General features: G+C 51.6%; 1 protein-coding gene across 1 annotated transcript in view; it reads right to left on the bottom strand.

Annotated features, from left to right (window-relative positions):
* Positions 1–768: 768 nt before the first annotated feature.
* Positions 769–19,082, bottom strand: part of PLEKHN1 (pleckstrin homology domain containing N1) — a 43,655-nt gene continuing 25,341 nt past the window's right edge. Inside the window, exons 9-16 of the mRNA XM_034753642.1 lie at positions 12,863–12,932; positions 10,768–10,922; positions 9,128–9,322; positions 8,427–8,690; positions 7,208–7,360; positions 6,187–6,399; positions 4,279–4,327; positions 769–3,542 (exon numbers count right to left, since the gene is read on the bottom strand). Of these exons, the coding sequence (XP_034609533.1) occupies positions 3,352–3,542; positions 4,279–4,327; positions 6,187–6,399; positions 7,208–7,360; positions 8,427–8,690; positions 9,128–9,322; positions 10,768–10,922; positions 12,863–12,932 (1,290 nt within the window). The 3' untranslated portion in view covers positions 769–3,351. The remainder of the gene's footprint in view (positions 3,543–4,278; positions 4,328–6,186; positions 6,400–7,207; positions 7,361–8,426; positions 8,691–9,127; positions 9,323–10,767; positions 10,923–12,862; positions 12,933–19,082) is intronic.

The following is a 19,082-nucleotide window of genomic DNA, read 5'->3' on the forward strand; positions in this document are numbered from 1 at the left end:
GGGTGACATTTGTAAAGCCTTGTTCCAGGCTAAATCCACACACTGAGTTTCTTTAATGTCCGCTCGCTGCCTTGAGAATGGGAGCTGCTTCTCCCTTTTATGGACTTCAGAGACGAACCCATGGCCTGACCTACCGTTCCCAGCCCGGAGGGACATCTAGATCCTCAAAGGTATTTAGATGCCTAACTCCCACTGATTCTACCTTGGAAGATCTGGGTCTGTCCTTCAATCCACGCACCCAATGGGCCTGGGACTTTATTTCCACTCAAAGCAAAGCTTCCACCCAGAGGTGAAAGTAAGCTGGTACGGTCCGATACGGCGTACCGGCAAGAGCCAGTACACCGTGCCAGACTGCACCAGCTTCCGTGGTGGGGCCAGAGATCTTTAAATACCCCCCCGCAGCTCCGGCAGCCGGGCTGGGGCCGGAATTTAAAGGGCTCAGAGCTCCCTGCCACAGCCGGAGCTGCGGTGGAGATTTAAAGGGCCCGGAGCTCCGCGGCGGCCGGAGTCCCGGGCCCTTTAATTTGCCCCTGAGCCCCAGGGGCTTCCAACCATCTCTGCAGCTGGGAGACCAGGGTTGATTTAAAGGCCCTGGGGCTCCCAGCCACAGCCAGTGCCCCAGGGCCTTTAAATCTTGAGAGGTCCCACCTCTTCCGGATGAGGCCATGCCCCCTCAGGACTCCGGCAGTACCGGTAAGTCCTGTAAGTTACTTTCACCCCTGCTTCCACCCAGAATGCCTTAATTGATTTCCTTCCCCCTCCCACCCTGGAAAGGGGGAAGATGTTACAGTTAGATGGTACAATCACAGCTGCTGTAGAATGCTAGATTAGTTTGAAAGACTGAGAAACAAGAGAGAAAGAGAAGGTGCCTCTTGAGTGAAATCCACTCCTGTGCAAATGTTCAGCTAACGGTTTATGCATCACTTATGATCTACTTCAGCTCCTGCTGGCCCTCTGCAAGTTTCCTGTATTACTGGACTGCAGCCAGCATAACTGATAAACTTCTCAGGCAGGCAAAGTGACCCCGGTCAGTAAAATCTGTTGAGCAATTTGAATTCTTTGACTGATACTTGCAAAGCACCTTTCCAGCCGAAAGATTCCAAAGACAGCAGGGCAAAACAGAGTCTGTAAACTCTGGAGTCCCAGCCTCTGGCACGAATCCCATCTCCCGAAGAAGACACTAGAGAATTTGTTCCTAGATAAGGTGTTTGCACATGACTGATCTCAACTGAGCAGCGCAGGCTGTTGGCAGTTTGAAAATTCTTCCTCCAGCTAGTGATTCAAAGACTTAGGGAAGGCGGGGAAAAGTTATTTTGTCCTTCAGGTGCTGGAAGGAAGGACAGCAACACAGAGAAAAACCACCAATCCCTCAGTTAAACCAGATGAGGACACACAGAGACTCAGTTCTGAAGACAGGTGTGTGTATTATTATTAGAATTGTACAGTCTTGCAGAAATTGACCAGAGTACTTTACAGTCAATTATTTTGATACATTGCAATCACTGCTATTATATATATAAAAATCTAGATCTTGAAAAAGGTCTTTGGTTTGAGTGAACACAGCAACATTCAGTGAGCCCAGCTGCATCCCAGAAAACGATGTGCCTCTGACATTCCCCAGTGCAATTCTGTTCATAATAAATAGCTTCTCTCAGTGTTAAGTTATTATATATAAACCCTCCCAATAGGAAAGTAAACCTGAAACAAAACAAAAACAGCTGGAAGACCCAACCATCCCACACAGCACAGATGTGTTGGCAGCTGATAGTCTCACAGTATTGTTCATAGTCCATAGCTACGAAATTAAATAAGTTTTTAACTCACCCACATTTACATATAAAATACAAATATTCCACTCAAAACCTACGTGTAAACTTTGCTTATTACCGTCTAAAAAATTTCAAGTACAACAGTCTAGTGGCTTGTTTCACTTCCACCAGTGAAAAAAAGAGATTTCCTTAATACGCTTTGTTCTACAGATTGCTTGGGGAATGCAGGTTAGAATTTGGAGCCTAGGGTAAAGCACCTTGGCTTGCTGTTGACCCTGTATGAGCCAAAGGGTCCGATAAAGCTAAGACACTGTCCCCCCAGGAATGATGGTTTTTGTGCAGTGGTCTTCTGCCTTCCCCTAAGGGCCCAGGAGTGGAACTCAGGACACCAGCATTCCTTAGATTATTGGAGCATTCGGAGGATCATGCAGGAGTTTTGCTTAATGATGATTTCCTGCCCTCCCTCACTGCCCAGACATACAAGAGGCAGGGTTTAGACTGAGTTCAGTAAATTTGGAGAGGTCTGAATGGGAGAGAGAGAAAAAGTCTCATGGAGGGATCCAGGGGTATCCGCACCTGGAGAACTCTTGAAAACACATGCCCTTTAGAGCACTTCACAGATAACAGATTTCCTCTTTGTCTCTTTCTCAATGCTGGCCAAGCTATGCAGATTCTTTCATTGGCGCCCATCACCATAGTCTCTGGGCCATCACTGGCAGGGAAGATTGAGCGGTGTCCAGAGACAGAGGTGGACCCTACATGACCCTCCTCTGTTAGCTTGAGCAGGGCCTGTGGATCAGGTGAGGATTTCTGTCTGCCCTATCTCCATTGCCAACTCTGACTTTTGCACCGAGTCAATGGGCTGAGCGCAGTTGTTACCCACGCTGCAGACTTTAGGTGATGGTGAATGTTCACAGGTCTTCACAGACTTGACGCTTAGTGGGGAAAGGTCTGGCTAATCGACAGAGCTCAAGGTTTAAAGGTATCCCGGATGTCGCCAACTAAGCAGCTCCATTGAAAAGGAAAGCGACCAGGTCTCCCGATGCATAACTCTTTAATACTTAACACACACGCTAACCCGTCCAATGACTGGTTTCTCCTCTTCTAGCCCCTCTGAGTCACCGACCTTTCCATACACACAATTTCCTGTTAGCCGAAGGGAGCGTGATTAGGAGCTAGGCTTCTTTTCCACTGCATGGAACAACAGCTATTCACGAAATCCGGTTCCCTACGCAGCCGGGACAGTGAGTTTCTTTAGAGTGCCTAGCGTCCAAGATCCCCCTAGTACTGCCAAAATGTTGGGGGATGGGGAGGGACTTCATTTTTCATTAGGATTCGTAGAGTCTTGTTCATGCTCGTGGGCATCGTATTAAGATTTGGTGGAAGAGTTCCAACCTGATGAAAACCTGCCGGAGCCAGAGCTCAGCACACACAGGAGACCCAGTCACTGGAGGGATCCTTCCCCCTGCTCATTCTATACACACCTTACACGCTTCACAGCTAAAAGGCATGGCTGAAAGCAAAGTGGTCAGGGTGGGGCAGGCCCGGGAGTTTTTATGAGCACTGCTTTGGCTTCTTTCCCTCATACATGATAAAACTGCTGGCAGGAGAAGGGCCCGGCCTGCCGGATGCCCGACTCCTTCTCCTCAGCCTCCCAGAGGTTGTCGTAACTGAAGTCGCTGTGGAAGCTTTGGAGTTCTGCGTAGTCGTGATATGCAGAGTCGTGCCGCACGCGGCCATTCCCGGGCAGGTTGTAAACACCAGCGCTTCCCTCTGCAAATCAGAGGAGAAAGAGACAAACAAAGCAGTTTACATTGATTGCTACAGGATTCCTACGCTATTATAGTCTCTTCCAAAAATATACAATGGGGCAAGGTGCTGCAGTGAGAGACCTGGTAGCTGAAGCTCTCAGAGAGCAAATCCAAGAGAAGGATCAGCATGCCTGGCCCATACTGCCCTGCCCCGCCCCAGATGGCCCAGCTCCTGGGGAGAGCTCCATCCCTACAGTTCTTGGTCTCGCTGCTAAGACTCCTACAGAGAGTGCAGGCCAGCCACGACTGACGGTGGGTTGTTGTCCTTTGTCACATGGCCACTTGTCCACAGGGAAGCAATGGACCTAGCGAAAGCCCCATGTCATTCTCTAGCGAGAAGATGAACCAGGTCAGACATTATCCTGGGTCATGGCCCCAGCGCCACCAAATCCGGGGGGTAATTGCACCTGGAAAAGTTCCTAAGTATCAAATGCAAACCCCGGCGTAAGCCAGAGAGATGGAGCCCGGGGACAGTGAAGGGGCCTTTTCTGTCACTAACTGAAGGTGACAGACACCAGCCATGCAGCCTGGGTTGCAGAACACGCAGCGGCTGCTGGCAGATTTAGAAAGTGCTGAGATACAGCTGGGCTGGGCTGAGCACAGCTAAGGCCAGGTTAGAAGAGAGGCAGAAATCTAGTGCTGGTGTTGCATTGTACTGGAACCAGACAGTGGTTCTCTCTGGCTCCTGGGGGACTCACCTGAGGACTGCAGTGAGGATCCCAGAAATTCTTCCCTCAAGGAGGGGATCTAGAGGAAAGAAATAGTGATGAGGGGTGTCTCTTAGCATTTGGGATGTCAGTGCCGGGATCTTTCTCACCAAGGAATCGCAGCTCTGTAGCTTCCCACATCCAAATCCTCCAGGGTGTACCCAATCATATCCCTGAGGGTCAAATACTTTACACCGCTGCATTGTAACCATCATCTTTCTGGCACAATGGGCAGATCCAGCGGGACCCAGTCCACAACCTTTCTTAGTCACTCAGAGAGGTCGCTCTTGGGCATGCGTCACACCCGGGCTGGGAAAATGGGCTTCTCGAGAGCTGTAGATGTTCCCTGGGAAAGGAGCTGCATCTTCAGCCCCCAGCAGCTTGCGGGAGCAAGGATGCTGCGGAAGGCTGGCTTCGTGGTTAAGGCCCCCAACTGGGACTCAGCAATTTGCAGTCAACTCCCAGCTCTGCAACAGAATCCCTGGGTGACCTTGGTCAAGTCCCTTAGGGGCTGGTTTTCAGAGTTGTTGAGTATCCATAGCTCCCATTGCCTTCAACTAAAAATAGTGGCTACTCAGAACTTCAGATCTTTCTCTCTGTGCCCCATCTACAGACTGGGGATAATGATACCGACCCTACCTGTGTGGGGACCTGTGAGGATATGTGCGCTACAGGGCTCAGGCTCCGTGGGGATGATAACCGCAGGAAAGCTTACAAATATAGAGGAGAATGGTCCAGTGGTTAGGCACTAACCTAGCTAGACCTGGGTTCAAGTCGCTGCTCTGGAACAGACTTCTTCCGTGACTGTGGCCAAGTCATTTAGTCTCTCTGTGCCTCAGTTTCCCTTTTGTAAAATTAGGATAATACTTCCCTACCTCCCGGGGGTGCGGTGAGGAGAAATCCATTAGAGATTGTAAGGCACTCAGACACTACAGTAACGGGGGGCTATAAATGCCTAAGACAGACATAAATAAGGACCTTGGGATTTGACTCCTTATTAATAAAAGTAACCAGAGTTGCACATCCCTTTCCCCACACCCTGGACTGAAATCACACCCAACACTCCTGCAGACTGTAAGCCATGGTGGGGCAGGAGGAGCAAACCCACTCCTATTTTACATAACGCCCCAGTCTGGATCTGGGCAGTAGCCTACTTCTTGACCTACTCTGGCATGTACCACTAGGGATGCTGTTGTTACCACTGGCCATGTCAAGATACCATCTCAGCATCAAGACATTTGTCTCCTCCTGGTGCAACGCAAGATCACCACAGGCCGATGCTGTACTGTCTCTGAAAGATGCTTCCACATCCCACCAACCCTGCTCCATGGTCAGAGGAATGCTCCTTTTGAAATGAAGGGGTGCCCACATGCATAGGCGCCAACTTTCCTTGGTGCCGATGGGTGCTCGCGCCCCCCTGCTCCCGTCCCCATCCCGAGTCCACCCTTTCCCCACCCCTGCCCCGCCTCACTCCAACCCCTTCCCCAAAGTCCCCACCCCAACTCCACCTCCTCCCTGCCCCTATTGGATCCCTTCCCCAAATCCCTGCCCTCGCTCCGCCTCTTCCCCGAGCGAGCCACGTTCCCTCTTCTCCCCCATCCCTCCCAGCCGCGTGAAACAGCTGTTTTGTGGTGCAAGCGCTTGGAGCTAGGGGCGGAAAGCGGGCACATGGCACGCTCAGGGGAGGAGGCGGAGCAGAGGTGGAGGTTAGCTGGGCAGGGAGCTGCCGGTGGGTGCTGAGCATCCACCAATTTTTCCCCATGGGTGCTCCAGCTCCGAAGCACCCACAGAGTCGGCGCCTATGCCCACACGTGCTTGGCCTCAGACTCTGGGCCTTGAGGGCACAAACATGTCTGGTGGCAGTGGGAGCGACCCATAGGCCCCCATCTTGGCACTCACGTTTGTAAAACAGGAAACGTTGGGGGGAGATGCCTGCGGGAAGTGACACGAGGTGCCGGGGTTGCTGTATCTCTGCGCGGCGGGTGGCTCTCTGCCGCGACTGCTGGGCAACGGGTGGGAGGTCTTCTTCTGCAGCGGAGGGTGATGGGACCCTGGGATTTCTGCGTAGCCGTTCAGCTGCTCTGAGCCAGTCTGACCATGACGTCTTAAGAACTTAGACGAGAACAAATCCCAACTTGGTAACTGCCGTCCCTGGATAGGGGCCTTCCCTGACTGCCCCCCACCTTCACCCACCCCGATGTATCAATAAAATACCAGAGACACAAAAAGAGGTTCTGGGTCTAAATTTCACAATCCACCGCGTTGACACGCAGCCCCTTGATGAGGGAGGGGGAGTCGCCTCATGCCGCTCAGCCATGCCCTCGAGCGATGCCGAGGAACTCCAGAGGGAATCCGGCCAGGCACGAGGATGCGGGGAGGGGACACTGTGCCACATTGGGGGGGGGGGACTGAAGGGCAGCTCAGGGCTCTGAAAAGGGGAGATGAAAGGGAGCCGCCGCCTAGCAGCAAGATAGCAGCTGCTAATGAACGGCGCAGAAATGGCAGCAGCTTATGAGAGATGAGCTCATTGATTTATCTACACGCTCCCTCACAATACCCCTGAAACTCAGGGGTTTGGCGAAAGCGGTCCCTAGATCTGAATCACCGTGGTCTGGGGAAACCAAAGCTCACCGCCTACCCCCACCCCAGTTTGGTGCATTTTTGCTCATCCCTTGGTCACTTGGCACCGTCATCTGGACAGAGGAAACCAGCTCCTCACTGCTTCAGTCCGGAGCCAACAGGCAGAGAACTTTGCTGGTCATCAGAGAGACAGGCACCGTGGAAGACTCGCCCAGGAGAAAAGGCCTGCGGGGCCGGGCACGGCTCTGTTGGAGTCACACGCTGCCAAAGCTCTGCGTACTGAGCCAAGGATGCAACTCCCCTTGCCCTGGGCAGCCCCACGGTCACATACATATCGTACCTCTTCCAGGAAGTCAGAGTCTGCAACCCTGCGTCCAGGGGTGGGGGTCGGGGTGTAGGGGTCAGCGTACAGGGGAGAGCGGGGCGGGGCTGGTTTCTCCAGAGAGCTGGGAGCTGCCGGAGTCTGACTTTCCCCCAAGCTCCATTGATTCAGCTGAAAGGAAGAGTCGAAAAGTTAACGCCAGGTCTCGCGGACACGCTGATTCATTCAGGGGCATGGGGTGGGCTTCCCCTAGAATTCTAACTCCAAATGCAACGCGGTCCTAAACAATGGGCTCACCGAGCCCTGGCACTGTCCATCAGTGGGGACTGAACTCAGCACAACAAGCATCAGTGGTAACCACTGGAGCTAAAGGGGTAACTCCTTTGCTTGGGAACCAGTAGTAGGCGCTTATCCTTGGTAAGGCTTGATGGAAACAGCTATGGAAACACACTGCTGGCCTCTTCCCCAAACCAGCCTCACAATGTACAGAGCCCTAAGCTGCAAGAAAAGGTTACGTCAGTGCTTTCCTATCTGTAACAGGAGAGAGAACCAGCCAGTTAGCTACAGAGCCTGCACGGAACACAGTGACCAATTGCTTTGCTCATGCTCAAAGCTAGTCCTGCCTCTCTGACCTTCTAGAGACCAGATTTATGTAGGAAAGGCTCAGGAAGAGGAGATGCCATGTCCTCTATCACAATAATGCCCTCTTTATCATGTAAACCCCTCTTCTCTACCAGCAGAGCTCCAGTCAGAGCGGCACTCACACAGCCTTCAGGCACAGGGTTAGAGTGACCAGACAGCAAGTGTGAAAAATCGGGACGGAGGTGGGGGGTAATAGGAGCTTATATAAGAAAAAGACCCCAAAATCAGGACTGTCCCTATAAAATCAGGACATCTGGTCACCCTACACAGGGTCCCGGAGCACGTGAGGGGTTAATGAGAACCCACTCCATCCAAAGCAGAGATGAGCCCATCCCCTTTCTCACTCCTGCCCCCAAAACACCTGCTATTGTGGAAGTAACTTTCTGTGAGTTGCCCTTTAAGGGGCGGTCCTTCTGGAAGCGAGGCAGAATGTAGGGTGGGAGCATGGAGAGCAATATGAATGCCTCTGTCGGCAGGTGACCGAATCCCTTTGGTCCATCTATTCCACTCCCCTCCCCACCATGAGCGTGCAGGCGTTGGAGTGGAAAGGGCTCGGCCACGTCATCTGCATCCCAGTGAGACGAGAAGCCCTTACGTTGTTCGAGTCCAAATGCAGCGGGGGGACCGCTGGGTGCTGCTGGGAGCTCAGTGGAGAGTAGGGATCGTTGTACACTGGCGACAGCGGCTCCCTGTTGGGGTTTTCGGGAATGAGGCTAAACACAGTCCTTTCCGAGTCCTGGCTGCTGGGTTGCGGCTGCTGGGCAGGTCCGCATTTGCCTTTGGACTTGCGAGCGCTGCCGCCCCTCTTCAGTTCTGGTTTGGGGATCCCGGTACTTGGCCAGCTGGGATTTGCCAGGCACTGAAACAAGACAACAAATGCTATGGACCAGCTGTGATAACAGTGAGAGTCCGGACACACGTCACCCACAGGCACACAGACATGTGATTAGACACACACCTACCAGAATACACACATGCTCCTTGTTGTTTTTGTGGATACAGACTAACATGGCTACCCCCTGATACTTGTAATATTAATGAGGATACTGATGTGTATTAACTGCTTTGGAAATTCTCCTGCTGATCTAAATTCTCGTTTAACCAAATTAAGCCAGTGCCCCCCATTCCATCTGGTTAATTGCATTTAAATGACTTGTTCAGGCCAGTGCATCAATGAGCAACTTTCATTCAGCTTTCCTGGCCAGCAGCACAACCCCGACACTGTTGAACCCACCCAACATCCAAACTGATCCCCTCTGTATCCCCCAGGCTCCCAAGAGACCTCATGTCACTTACATGGACAGGCTGGGCATAGCCTGGGGACAGCGGGTCTTCAGTCACTCTGCCTTCAGGCATCAGAACAAATGATTGCTGGTCAGGGATGGAGCCACTGTGCTGGGAGTGGTGGGTTGAGGTGGTAAGTTTCCCTCGTGACGTCCAGGAGTTTGTCCGGCCATCGGAGGTGAGGGAGCCTCTCCCGCTGCCTGGGAACTACATTGGGCAGGGTTAAAAATACCAATGCTTCTCATTGGGGGAGGGATAGCTCAGTGGTTTGAGCATTGGCCTGCTAAACCCAGGGTTATGAGTTCAATCCTTGAGGGGGCCACTTAGGGATCTGAGGCAAAATCAATACTTGGTCCTGCTAGTGAAGGCAGGGGGCTGGACTTGATGACTTTTCAGGGTCCCTTCCAGTTCTAGGAGATAGGATATCTCTATTCATTGGTAGATTTGGGCTAATCCATTCCCCGCAACATCCCCCAGGCTCCGAAAGAGTCCCCCAATGGTCAGCTCGCCCTCAGATCCATGGGCAATGCCACCTTAGCGTCGGCTGCTCTTTTAATGTCTATGTGAATTGGGTGCTGGCCTGACAGCACAGAGTCCCCTCACTAGGCACAGAACAGGGCCAGCTTGGGTTGCCACGGCAAACTCCGCTGACCGCGTGAGAGGGAGGTGCTGCCCTCCAGGTGTCGGAGGGTAGTTGAGTGCTTGTGAACTGCGAACCAGGGAGCTATACAGGGGCCAGCTGCGATGGTGGTTTGTGCGGCGGGGACACGTCACCCTCGGGAACTGGAGTGAGACCCGGCAACTCATTGCACATTGGACACTGGCCAGTCATCAGATGGGAAACAATTCTGCTCACTGCCATGCTGGGCTATTTGGTAAAAGACTCTGACTCACATCACTCCACCCCCTGAGACAGTCCACCCCCAGCCTTTCCTCTCCCCGCCCGCCAGAGTGGAGCGAATCCAAGGGCCTTCATCGACCTTTACTCCATCCCTGTAACTTCTAATGAGACGCCTTTGACACCTAAGCCCCATCTCCCCGTCAGATACTTCTGCTGGAGGCCGCTGCCCTAATGTCGATCCGGGCATATCAGTGCAGATGCATCTCAGGTGAACTGCCTCTCCATCTTTGAAATGAGCAGCCTGGGATTTAATAATGAGCCGCTCAGCAGGGGGAAAAATGACCTCCACTAATTCCCAAGCCCTGAACACATTGGAACAGGATGGGCTGGGGATGAGGGTGGAGGGGTGTGTCACCAGGGCTTAACATCTCTAGGCTCGGCAGTTCATAGCCCTGGCACCTCTGGGCTTGCTGCTTCAGTTACCAAAGGAGAAAAATTGCGTGAGCCCCGGCACCTCTTCCATTACAAATTAAGCACCGGCTGCCACCTTTGTAAGCCACCATTATTGTCACTGTACCAATGCATCATTAAAATTGCACAACAGATTCATAATCTACATCCAGGGATCTGCTTTTTATAGGGCTCTAAATATAATCTAAAATGATCAAAGACTTTCATTAGTGCCTTTCAGGGTGGGACTCAAAGCAGTCTGGTGTGTCGGGGCAGTCTCATGTGACTGGAGATACGACAGCTGGGAGTCCTTGGGGACATGCACTGATTACCAGGCAGTCCTGCAATAAATATACATTACCTGCCCAAGGTGTGGTGGCTTTGATCCCGAGAAGCTTTCTGATCCTGAAAGGGAAGAGTCAGCATTCCGAAACTGGGCTGTTTTAAGGCAGTACAGCCACTCCTGGTAATCTTCGTAGCTGGGGCAAATGACCTGGATTGAATTTATTAGTCGTCCTGGAAGTAAGATAAATCACATGGTTAATGATGCAGATTAAGAGTCTATCTTTGTCCCCTCTGAAATCCACTGAGGACGAACATCCCCCTTAGGCGGGGGGTCCGCATGAGGCCCATGCACCAAAACAATGTGTAAGTAGGGCATAAATGCTGCACGGACCTTGGCACTGGGTGAATTTCCCCTGTTGTGCATCTACCCTGGAAAAATCAGCACCTGCATTTCAGCAACGGGCCAGCTGCTGAGCTATCGGTTTTGAATGATTAAAGAGAATTAAATATGTTCCTAAACTAAGGCCGGGTCTACACTACCCGCCTGAATCGGCGGGTAGAAATTGACCTCGCGGGGATCGATTTATCGCGTCCCAGACAATCGATCCCCGAACCGATGCTCTTACTCCACCAGCGGAGGTGGGAGTAAGCGCCGTTGACGGGAAGCTGCAGAGGTCGATTTTGCCGCCGTCCCTACAGCGGGGTAAATCGGCTGCGATACGTCGAATTCAGCTACGCTATTCGCATAGCTGAATTTGCGTATCTTAAATCAACCCCCCCCTGTAGTGTAGATGTAGCCTTAGTTCACGAAAGCTTGTCTCTCTGACCAACAGAGGTTGGTCCAATAAAAGATATTACCTCCCCCACCTTTCTCTTTAGTTCGCAAGACACGGAATTCTTTAAATTTGATCTTTTTTAAAAAAAGCAATAGTTATGTATATGTCATTTCAATAAATACACTACAGTAAAAGTTGTTTTATCCGGCATGCTGGGGAAAGGAGGGGTGCCAATAAGTAAAAAATGCCAGTTAACTAAGAGGGTGGGAGTTTGTGTGTGGGAGGGGATGCGGGGCTGGGGCGCGGGAGGGAGTATGGAGTGTGGGCTCTGGGAGGGACTTTGGGTGCGGAAGGGGGCTCAGGGCAGAGGGTTGGGTCATTGAAGGGAGTGCCAGATCCGGGCACTGCCTCCGCCCGTAGGCACCGCCCCCACAGCTCCCATTGGCCGAGGTTCCCAGCCAATGAGAGCTGCGCAGCCAGCACTCGAGGCAGAGGGAGGGGGAGCAGCCGGAGTCCGGGACAGGGCGTCACTTGCGGGGAGCCGCCCGAGCTGAGTGGCCCCCGGATCCGGCACCCTGCATCCCCTCCCACGCCCCAAGCCCCCTCCCGCACCCAAACTCCCTCCCAGAGCTCACACTCCACACCCCCTCCCATGCCCCAACCCCCTGGCAGCCCCTCACCAACCAGACTATAAACCAGCATTTCAATGAAGATAAGAAATGCCAGTGTATAGAGCTTTCCGGTTGGTGAAGTGCCCCATAAAACAGCTTTTACTGTACTTAAGTTTAGGCATAAATTAAAAGGGGACACAGTCAAGATAAAGAAACAGTCATAACAATTGTTCCTCCCAATGTTTAGTCAACTAGTGATGCTTTAAAATCACTAGGTGTAGTAGAAGAAAAATAAACAGGAAAAAATACCTGTGGAAATTGTCCTGAATTCTGTTTTATCCTCAACATTTAGAAATTTGAGATTTCCATGAAATTTCTTGTCAAAATTCAAAAATAAAAGGTGAGCAGCTCTCCCTGTCATCAGGGGGTGCCTGCTGGTTGATTTTTTTTTGTATTTCACACAGCTGACAGTGAAATGAGGCTAGTGAGTTTCATTTCCTGTTTGTACGGTGTCAATTCATTTCCAATTTCTGGCTTTCACGCAGTAGTAGAAAACGGTTTCTGAACACAGACATTTCACTGGTACAATGTAAATATGTTTCCATTGATGCAAACATGCCTGCCCAGATTAAGTTTTGGAATCCTACCACCACCCTGCTACATAAAAATAAAGCTCAGAAGCAAAATCTTATTTTGGAACCTAAATTTTAAATGACTGAATCGGATTCCTATAAATCAGTCGGCCTGTTCTTACTGCAGTATCCAGCATGCATCAGTCACGTACCTTCTATTAGAAAGGAGCGTTTTTGGTTTTCTTCAAAATGAACTTGTATTGCATTCAGTGGCAGTTCTCCCTGTTTGTAGAAAGGAACAGGCTTAGAATTCCACAACATGAGAGCATTCAACATTTGCCCTCTTTTACTTTTTAAACTTCAGGCTGTTCTTGTCTGTATTGTAGCATCTCAACCTGTAACTAGGAGCAGGCTCCCATTGTACTAGGTGCTGTACACACACACAAGGAAAGACAATGCAGAGATTATAGTCTAGATAGACCGGACAGCCAAAGGTGGAAGAAAGGAAGCAGTATTATCCCCATTTTACAGATAGGGAACTGAGGCAGACAGAGACTAAGGGCAACATTTTCTAAAGCACCTAGGCGATTGAATCTCATTTTCAAATGTGACTCAGGGATTGTCTGCACAAACTATTAAGCTATGTGCCTCAGTGGCAGTGTAGCACAGACACTTCTTACATCGACAGAAGAGGTATGAAAAACCCACATCCCTGAGCGGCCGAGTTAAGCCGATCTAAGTCCCCACGTAGACAGTGCTAGGTCAACAGAATAATTCTTCCATCGACCTACCTACCACCTCTCGGGGAGGTGGATTACCTACGCTGACAAGAAAAACCCTCCTGTTGGTGTAGGCAGTGTCTACACTGAAGCACTACAACTGCACCGCTTCAGTGTAGACAAACCCTTAGTCCTCTTTGAAGCAGGACTAGCTCAAAGAGCATTAACTAACTGTTCACACACGTCCACAGGGTGCACATGGACAGTTAGAGGGTAGCAGGTTAGTGCAAGGTAGATTCACACCCAACTTGCCACAGTTTGTTTGAGTAGACAAGCCCTTTGTCTCACTGAGAGTCAATGGGATTTAGGCACCTAAATCACTTAGGTGTTTTGAAAAATCTGCTCCTTAGTAGAATTTTCAGAAAGTATTTAGGTGCCTAAATACCTTTAAAAATCTGGCCCTAAGTGACTTGCCCAGGGTCAGGCAGATAGTCTGTGGCAGAGTCAGGAATTGCACCCAGGATGTCTGAGTCTGATCCCAGTGCCTTAGCCACAATCCCAGTCTCTCCTATGAATTTTCACATAATGCACAGGGGGGGAAAAGCCTTTAAAAAATTGTGACTGTAGCTCGAATGCCCAAGCCATGTAAATTATTTATAAGGAGTCGCCGAGCTCTGACCTGTGGAAAACATGTGCTTTCTCCTGTGCCACTATTTTCAAATTCTAGTGATTTTCTGGTTGGTTTCCCCACATGGATTGCAAACATTGCCCTGGACAACACTTTGTTTGGTTAGGTGGACAGAATAAGAAGATTGATGAAGACATGATCACTAGTTATGGGTTTAAGGATTAATATACCTTGACGTGCCATTAAGTGTCATTGTAGGGATGTCTCTCTAAATAAATCATATACAGTCATAGTGGCATGTGGTGAAATAAAATACCTAGGACCTTCCAGCTTTGCAAACATCAATCCTCTCAACAGGCCAGCCTGGGAAGTGCTATTTTCTCCGTTTAATCGATGAGAACTGAGGAAGAGATGTTAAGTGACTTGCCTAGGGACAGTCAGAGCTGGGATTAGAACGCAGCAGGAGTTACCATTTGCCAGGGGGGTTGATAGCGTCTTTACATCAGTGGCATGGCCTTTCAGGAGAACTTCTCCCAAGAGTTAGTACAGTCAGGGTATCAGTTAGGGTCTAAACCCCATTTTCCTTTAGTACCCAAAAGCGTCCACTGAGTTTTGGGTGCACAACAGATGCAGGATCGGTCCGGATAAGAGCAGCTGACCCCAGGATTGTAAAGCCACAGCTAGTTGGAAACAATTCACATATGAGATTTTTTTTTTTTTTTTTAAGCAGGGGACACTGCAGAACACCAGGATCTTTTTGACCGGTTTCAGAGTAGCAGCCGTGTTAGTCTGTAGCCGCAAAAAGAACAGGAGTACTTGTGGCACCTTAGAGACTAACAAATTTATTAGAGCATAAGCTTTCGTGGACTACAGCCCACTTCTTCGGATGCATATGATATAGGTGCCACAAGTACTCCTGTTCTTTTTACCAGGATCTTTGTTTCTAGAGAGCCCTGTTTACTTGCAGCCAGATGTCATCATAGTCCTGTTTATGAGCGAAGAGCAATTTGCATGGCAGCCAGTCGTGTTGTCTCTGGGGGAGGCTAGTGACCTCAGAGTGGGGAAGATGAGCCAGGAACTAACGCGTGCTTAAAAAACAAAGGTCCAGTTTCATGCCGACATCCCTAGTGATTAGGCTGGGGAAGGGACACCTACGAAACAGGAGATGGGCAGAACTGATTCCAGACAGAAAGGCCAAATTCATCTGTAGTGCGGCTCAGCGCAGTTCAAAGTTTTCCAGACCTCACTTGTTCTTTCAGGGCCAGATCTTCCCAGCCTATTTCACTAGTGCACAATGTTTTTCCATACAGCCCAATTAATTGGCTCCTTGGCCTGATTCTCAGCTGCCTTGTACAGTACACGATAGGTGTGAAATGCTCCCAAACCAGAACAGTAGCATTGTACAACACCCACTCTATGCTAGAGTAAGTCACTGCACAAGGCACAGGACAATACAGATCCAGGCTCTGAGCATATATAATTATCATGCATGTCAGAGGCAGGCAGAAACCACCATCCCCAATGAGTCTATAGAGTCAGAACATACACCCCATCCCATTTGGGTTCCACACCCCTTTGGATTTGCCCCTCTCGCTGCCGTGAAGAGGGATTTTGAACAGATAGGACTATGCAATAAACAGAAATCAAATATGTTCCCGCGGGTTCTTATTCTAGGCCCTAGTGAAATCAAGGGCTGTTTGTTCACAGCGCAGCGCATGGAAATCACCTGTGAAAACGCGCAGGTGCGCGTGGCAATTCCGGCTGGCCAGTGAAAATGCTGGTTTGTACTGGTACGACAAGTTGGCCCGTGGCTCTGCAGGCTCGCACATTTCATTCTCCTTTGTGAACCTGGCCCTCGTGGGTAAGGTTGGCTTTGGGAACGTGCCTGACGTTTAGGGGACTGACGTGAAAACATAGGTCTGCTGAAGAATGGAGCTAGAATAGTTTCATAGTAGTCGGGTGCTTCTTTCTACGGTCCTAGGGGCTCTGTAATAGCAGCTAGCCAAACACTATCTCCTGGGGTATTTCTCTGCCACATTAAAGGACAGTGAGCTAGTGATTAGAGCAACAGGGGAGGCGTGAGAACCAGGACTCCTGGGGTCTGATCCTACCCCACCTTGGATCCTAGTCCTGGCTCTGCCACCTGCTCTGTGTGTGACCTTGCTAGGGAAAGTCCAGTCACCGCTCTGTGCCTCAGTTTCCCCACCAGGATAATAAATGATTACATCCCTGCCTGTGAGGCTTTCACGACTGAGTGCGTGTGAAGCGTTGCGAGGCGCTGGGAGGGAAGGTGCTGGGAAAGGGCTCAGAGTGTCGGTACATTTATTGCTCCAGTACATCTCGGTCTTACTGGAGTAACCACACCCTGATTACTAATTGCACGGTGAGTCTGCGGCTGGGAAAACTGCTGCTGTGTGGAACATTCTAAACCCGAGTATGCAGGGAAAGGCTCCCTGTTACCACCCTGCCAGCATAGCAAGTGTGGGGAAATAATGCCAACCCTCAGCAATGCCTGGCATTCCTGCTGGTGGGCAAGCCCGGTACAGAAAATCAGCTTTCAGGGTGGGGGTGGGAAGCCTCTGGGATTCCCATCTCGGCAGTCTCCAAGGCCCCACCGCATCGGAGTAATCTGCCCTGCAGCTGCGGAGAGCTTCGGCCAGGGCACTTCAATGCTGCGTCCTACAGATCCCCTCATGGCACCGAACCCGTGACTTGTCCAGACGGCAGTGCCAGCTGCCTGGTAGGTGCCGCCTCAGGCCTGTGGCCTGCAGAGAGGCCTGCATAGCAAGAAGAGAGGGAGGTCACTCAGCGAGAGCAAGGGATGGGACTATCTGCCTGGAAGCGAGAGGGGCCGTGTCGCCTGGGAGAAAAGGCGCATGATTATCCAGTACTTTCTCCCAGCCACATGCTCCTCTGGCAGCTCCAGCTTTGGTCAGCAGCCTCGGCTATGAGCTCTCTACTCTGAAGGGAGGAAGAGCAGTTCTGTTTGCAATCCTGTGCCGTGCAGGCCCAGCGCTGTGAGCTGCTGAGCGCCCAATCCCCCCCCCCCCCGACTCCTTCCTGTCCGCGGCAGGCCCTAGCCTAGGGGAGGAGCCGTCAGAGCCCGGTTCCTGGCGCACAAGGACTGAGGGGGCATCGCCGTCATGGCCTGGGGAGAGCTGGATAGGTCGGAACCCCCGTCAGCCGCCGACCCCTCACTGGGCATCGAACATTGCTCTTTGCGAAGCCGGGGGAAGGGGCAGAGATCTCTCTCTCTCTCACACACACACACGCACGCAGCTTCGCTCTGTGAACCAGGTTAGCAATCCCCAGGCGTGGAAAACACACAGGCAGGGTCCCACGGCCTCCACCTCAGCTGCTTCGGGCTCCGCTCTCCCTCCTCTGGCACAGAGCTGGCTTCCTCACACGCACAGGCAGCTCCTGCTTTGCAGTCCCAGGCCGAGCCCCGGGGCCTTTTCCCATCACAGGTGAGTCAGAACCTGTTGCCCGAGGCAAAGGCAGCACCAGCCTGCTCCATCCAGGGGGACCTGACGCTCCCCTCCCCCGCAGCCGCCACCAATGGCGACTCCTGCGGTTTGCCTGGAGCCCAAGAGGAAAAGGACCTGGTGCTTTCTTCCCCTCTCCTATTGCCCTGGATCTTAGCATCCATGCTCCCTCGGCAGGCGGCTTCTGTGCCTTGACATGTCTGTGGAAAAGCAGGTTCCTGCTGCAGCCTCACGAGCCCGATGAATCACAGCCGTTGGCTCTGACCCAGAGGAACTGCCTGGGAGCAAAGCCCGGCTGCCCTGGGGGGGAAGGAGGCCAAAGAGGCTGGGGGCCTGGTATCACTGGCCTAGGATTTCCAAAGTGACTAGTAATTTCAGAAGCCTAGGTGCAGATCCCTTTACAGGAGCCCTATACTCAGCTGGGGATGCGCCAGGCTCTCTGAAAGCCAGGCCCCTTTAAGGGGTCTCAAACCAAGTAGCCAAAATGGCTCCGTTGCTTTTGCCAAATGTAGGCTATTCTCCGGAGGGGAGGGGGAGTTATCACTGGATTCCTTCTCCCCTCGCCCCAGCCCCAGCCCTCTTCTCCACCCCTGGGGCATCCAGTGTCGGGCGACAGTCACAGCTGATTCTAAGGCTGCTGCTCATTCCTTTTCTGGCTTCCAAAGTATGTCCCCACCCTGCCTCCCAGGGCCAAGAGGGAGACACAGTGTATGGTATGTGAGTGATGGGCATTTCCTGGGACCTTTCTCTTTCTGAGAGGATAGAAATACAGACCCCTCCCAGCCCTCTGTCCCTTCTGCTTCTGTTGACTCTCTTCCCTCCAATGTCTTCTGTAGGAGACGAGCAAACTCCTCCCACTGTAACATCGCAATGAGCCTGGCAGCTTGGCTCACGCTAGGATATCACGGGGTGCTCAGTGTGTGCAAGGTCAACACTGGAATTATTGGGCTCATCAGAATTTCCCCACTTGGCCTCTCTACTCCTCTGACCTCTCTCTCCTCTACAAAGCCCGGCTCGACGGCATGGGGCTTGGAATTTTTTCACACAACGCACAATCAACCTGTGGAACGCCTTGCCAGAGGATGTTGTGGAGGCCAAGTCTATAAGCGGGTTCAAAAAAGAACTAGATAAATTCATGGAGGATAGGTCCATCAATGGCTATTAGCCAGGATGGGCAGGGATGGTGTCCCTAGCCTCTGTTTGCCAGAAGCTGGGAATGGGCGACAGGGGATGGATCACTTGATGATTACCTGTTCTGTTCATTCCCTCTGGGGCACCTGTCATTGGCCACTGTCAGAAGACAGGATACTGGGCTAGATGGACTTTGGTCTGACCCAGTATGGCCATTCTTATGAATGGCAACCACCCATCTGCACTGGAGCTCCTGGCATTGCTCCCACCAGTAGAGATGAGCTCAGTGTTGACTACAGTAGGGAAACCCCGCCGACGTACTCGGTGAAGACAACAAGCAAACCCAATGCACCTAGCAACCTCAACTCCAGCCAGCCAACTCCCTGTGCCCCTCCCCAGAGAAACCCTGCATCACACGGGCCATCTCTGCCTGAGCAATTGCAAGCGGATGCTATGTTTAAAGGAATAC

This window comes from Trachemys scripta, chromosome 19 (genome assembly GCF_013100865.1).
Source record: "Trachemys scripta elegans isolate TJP31775 chromosome 19, CAS_Tse_1.0, whole genome shotgun sequence".
In the NCBI taxonomy this organism is placed as follows: domain Eukaryota; kingdom Metazoa; phylum Chordata; order Testudines; family Emydidae; genus Trachemys; species Trachemys scripta.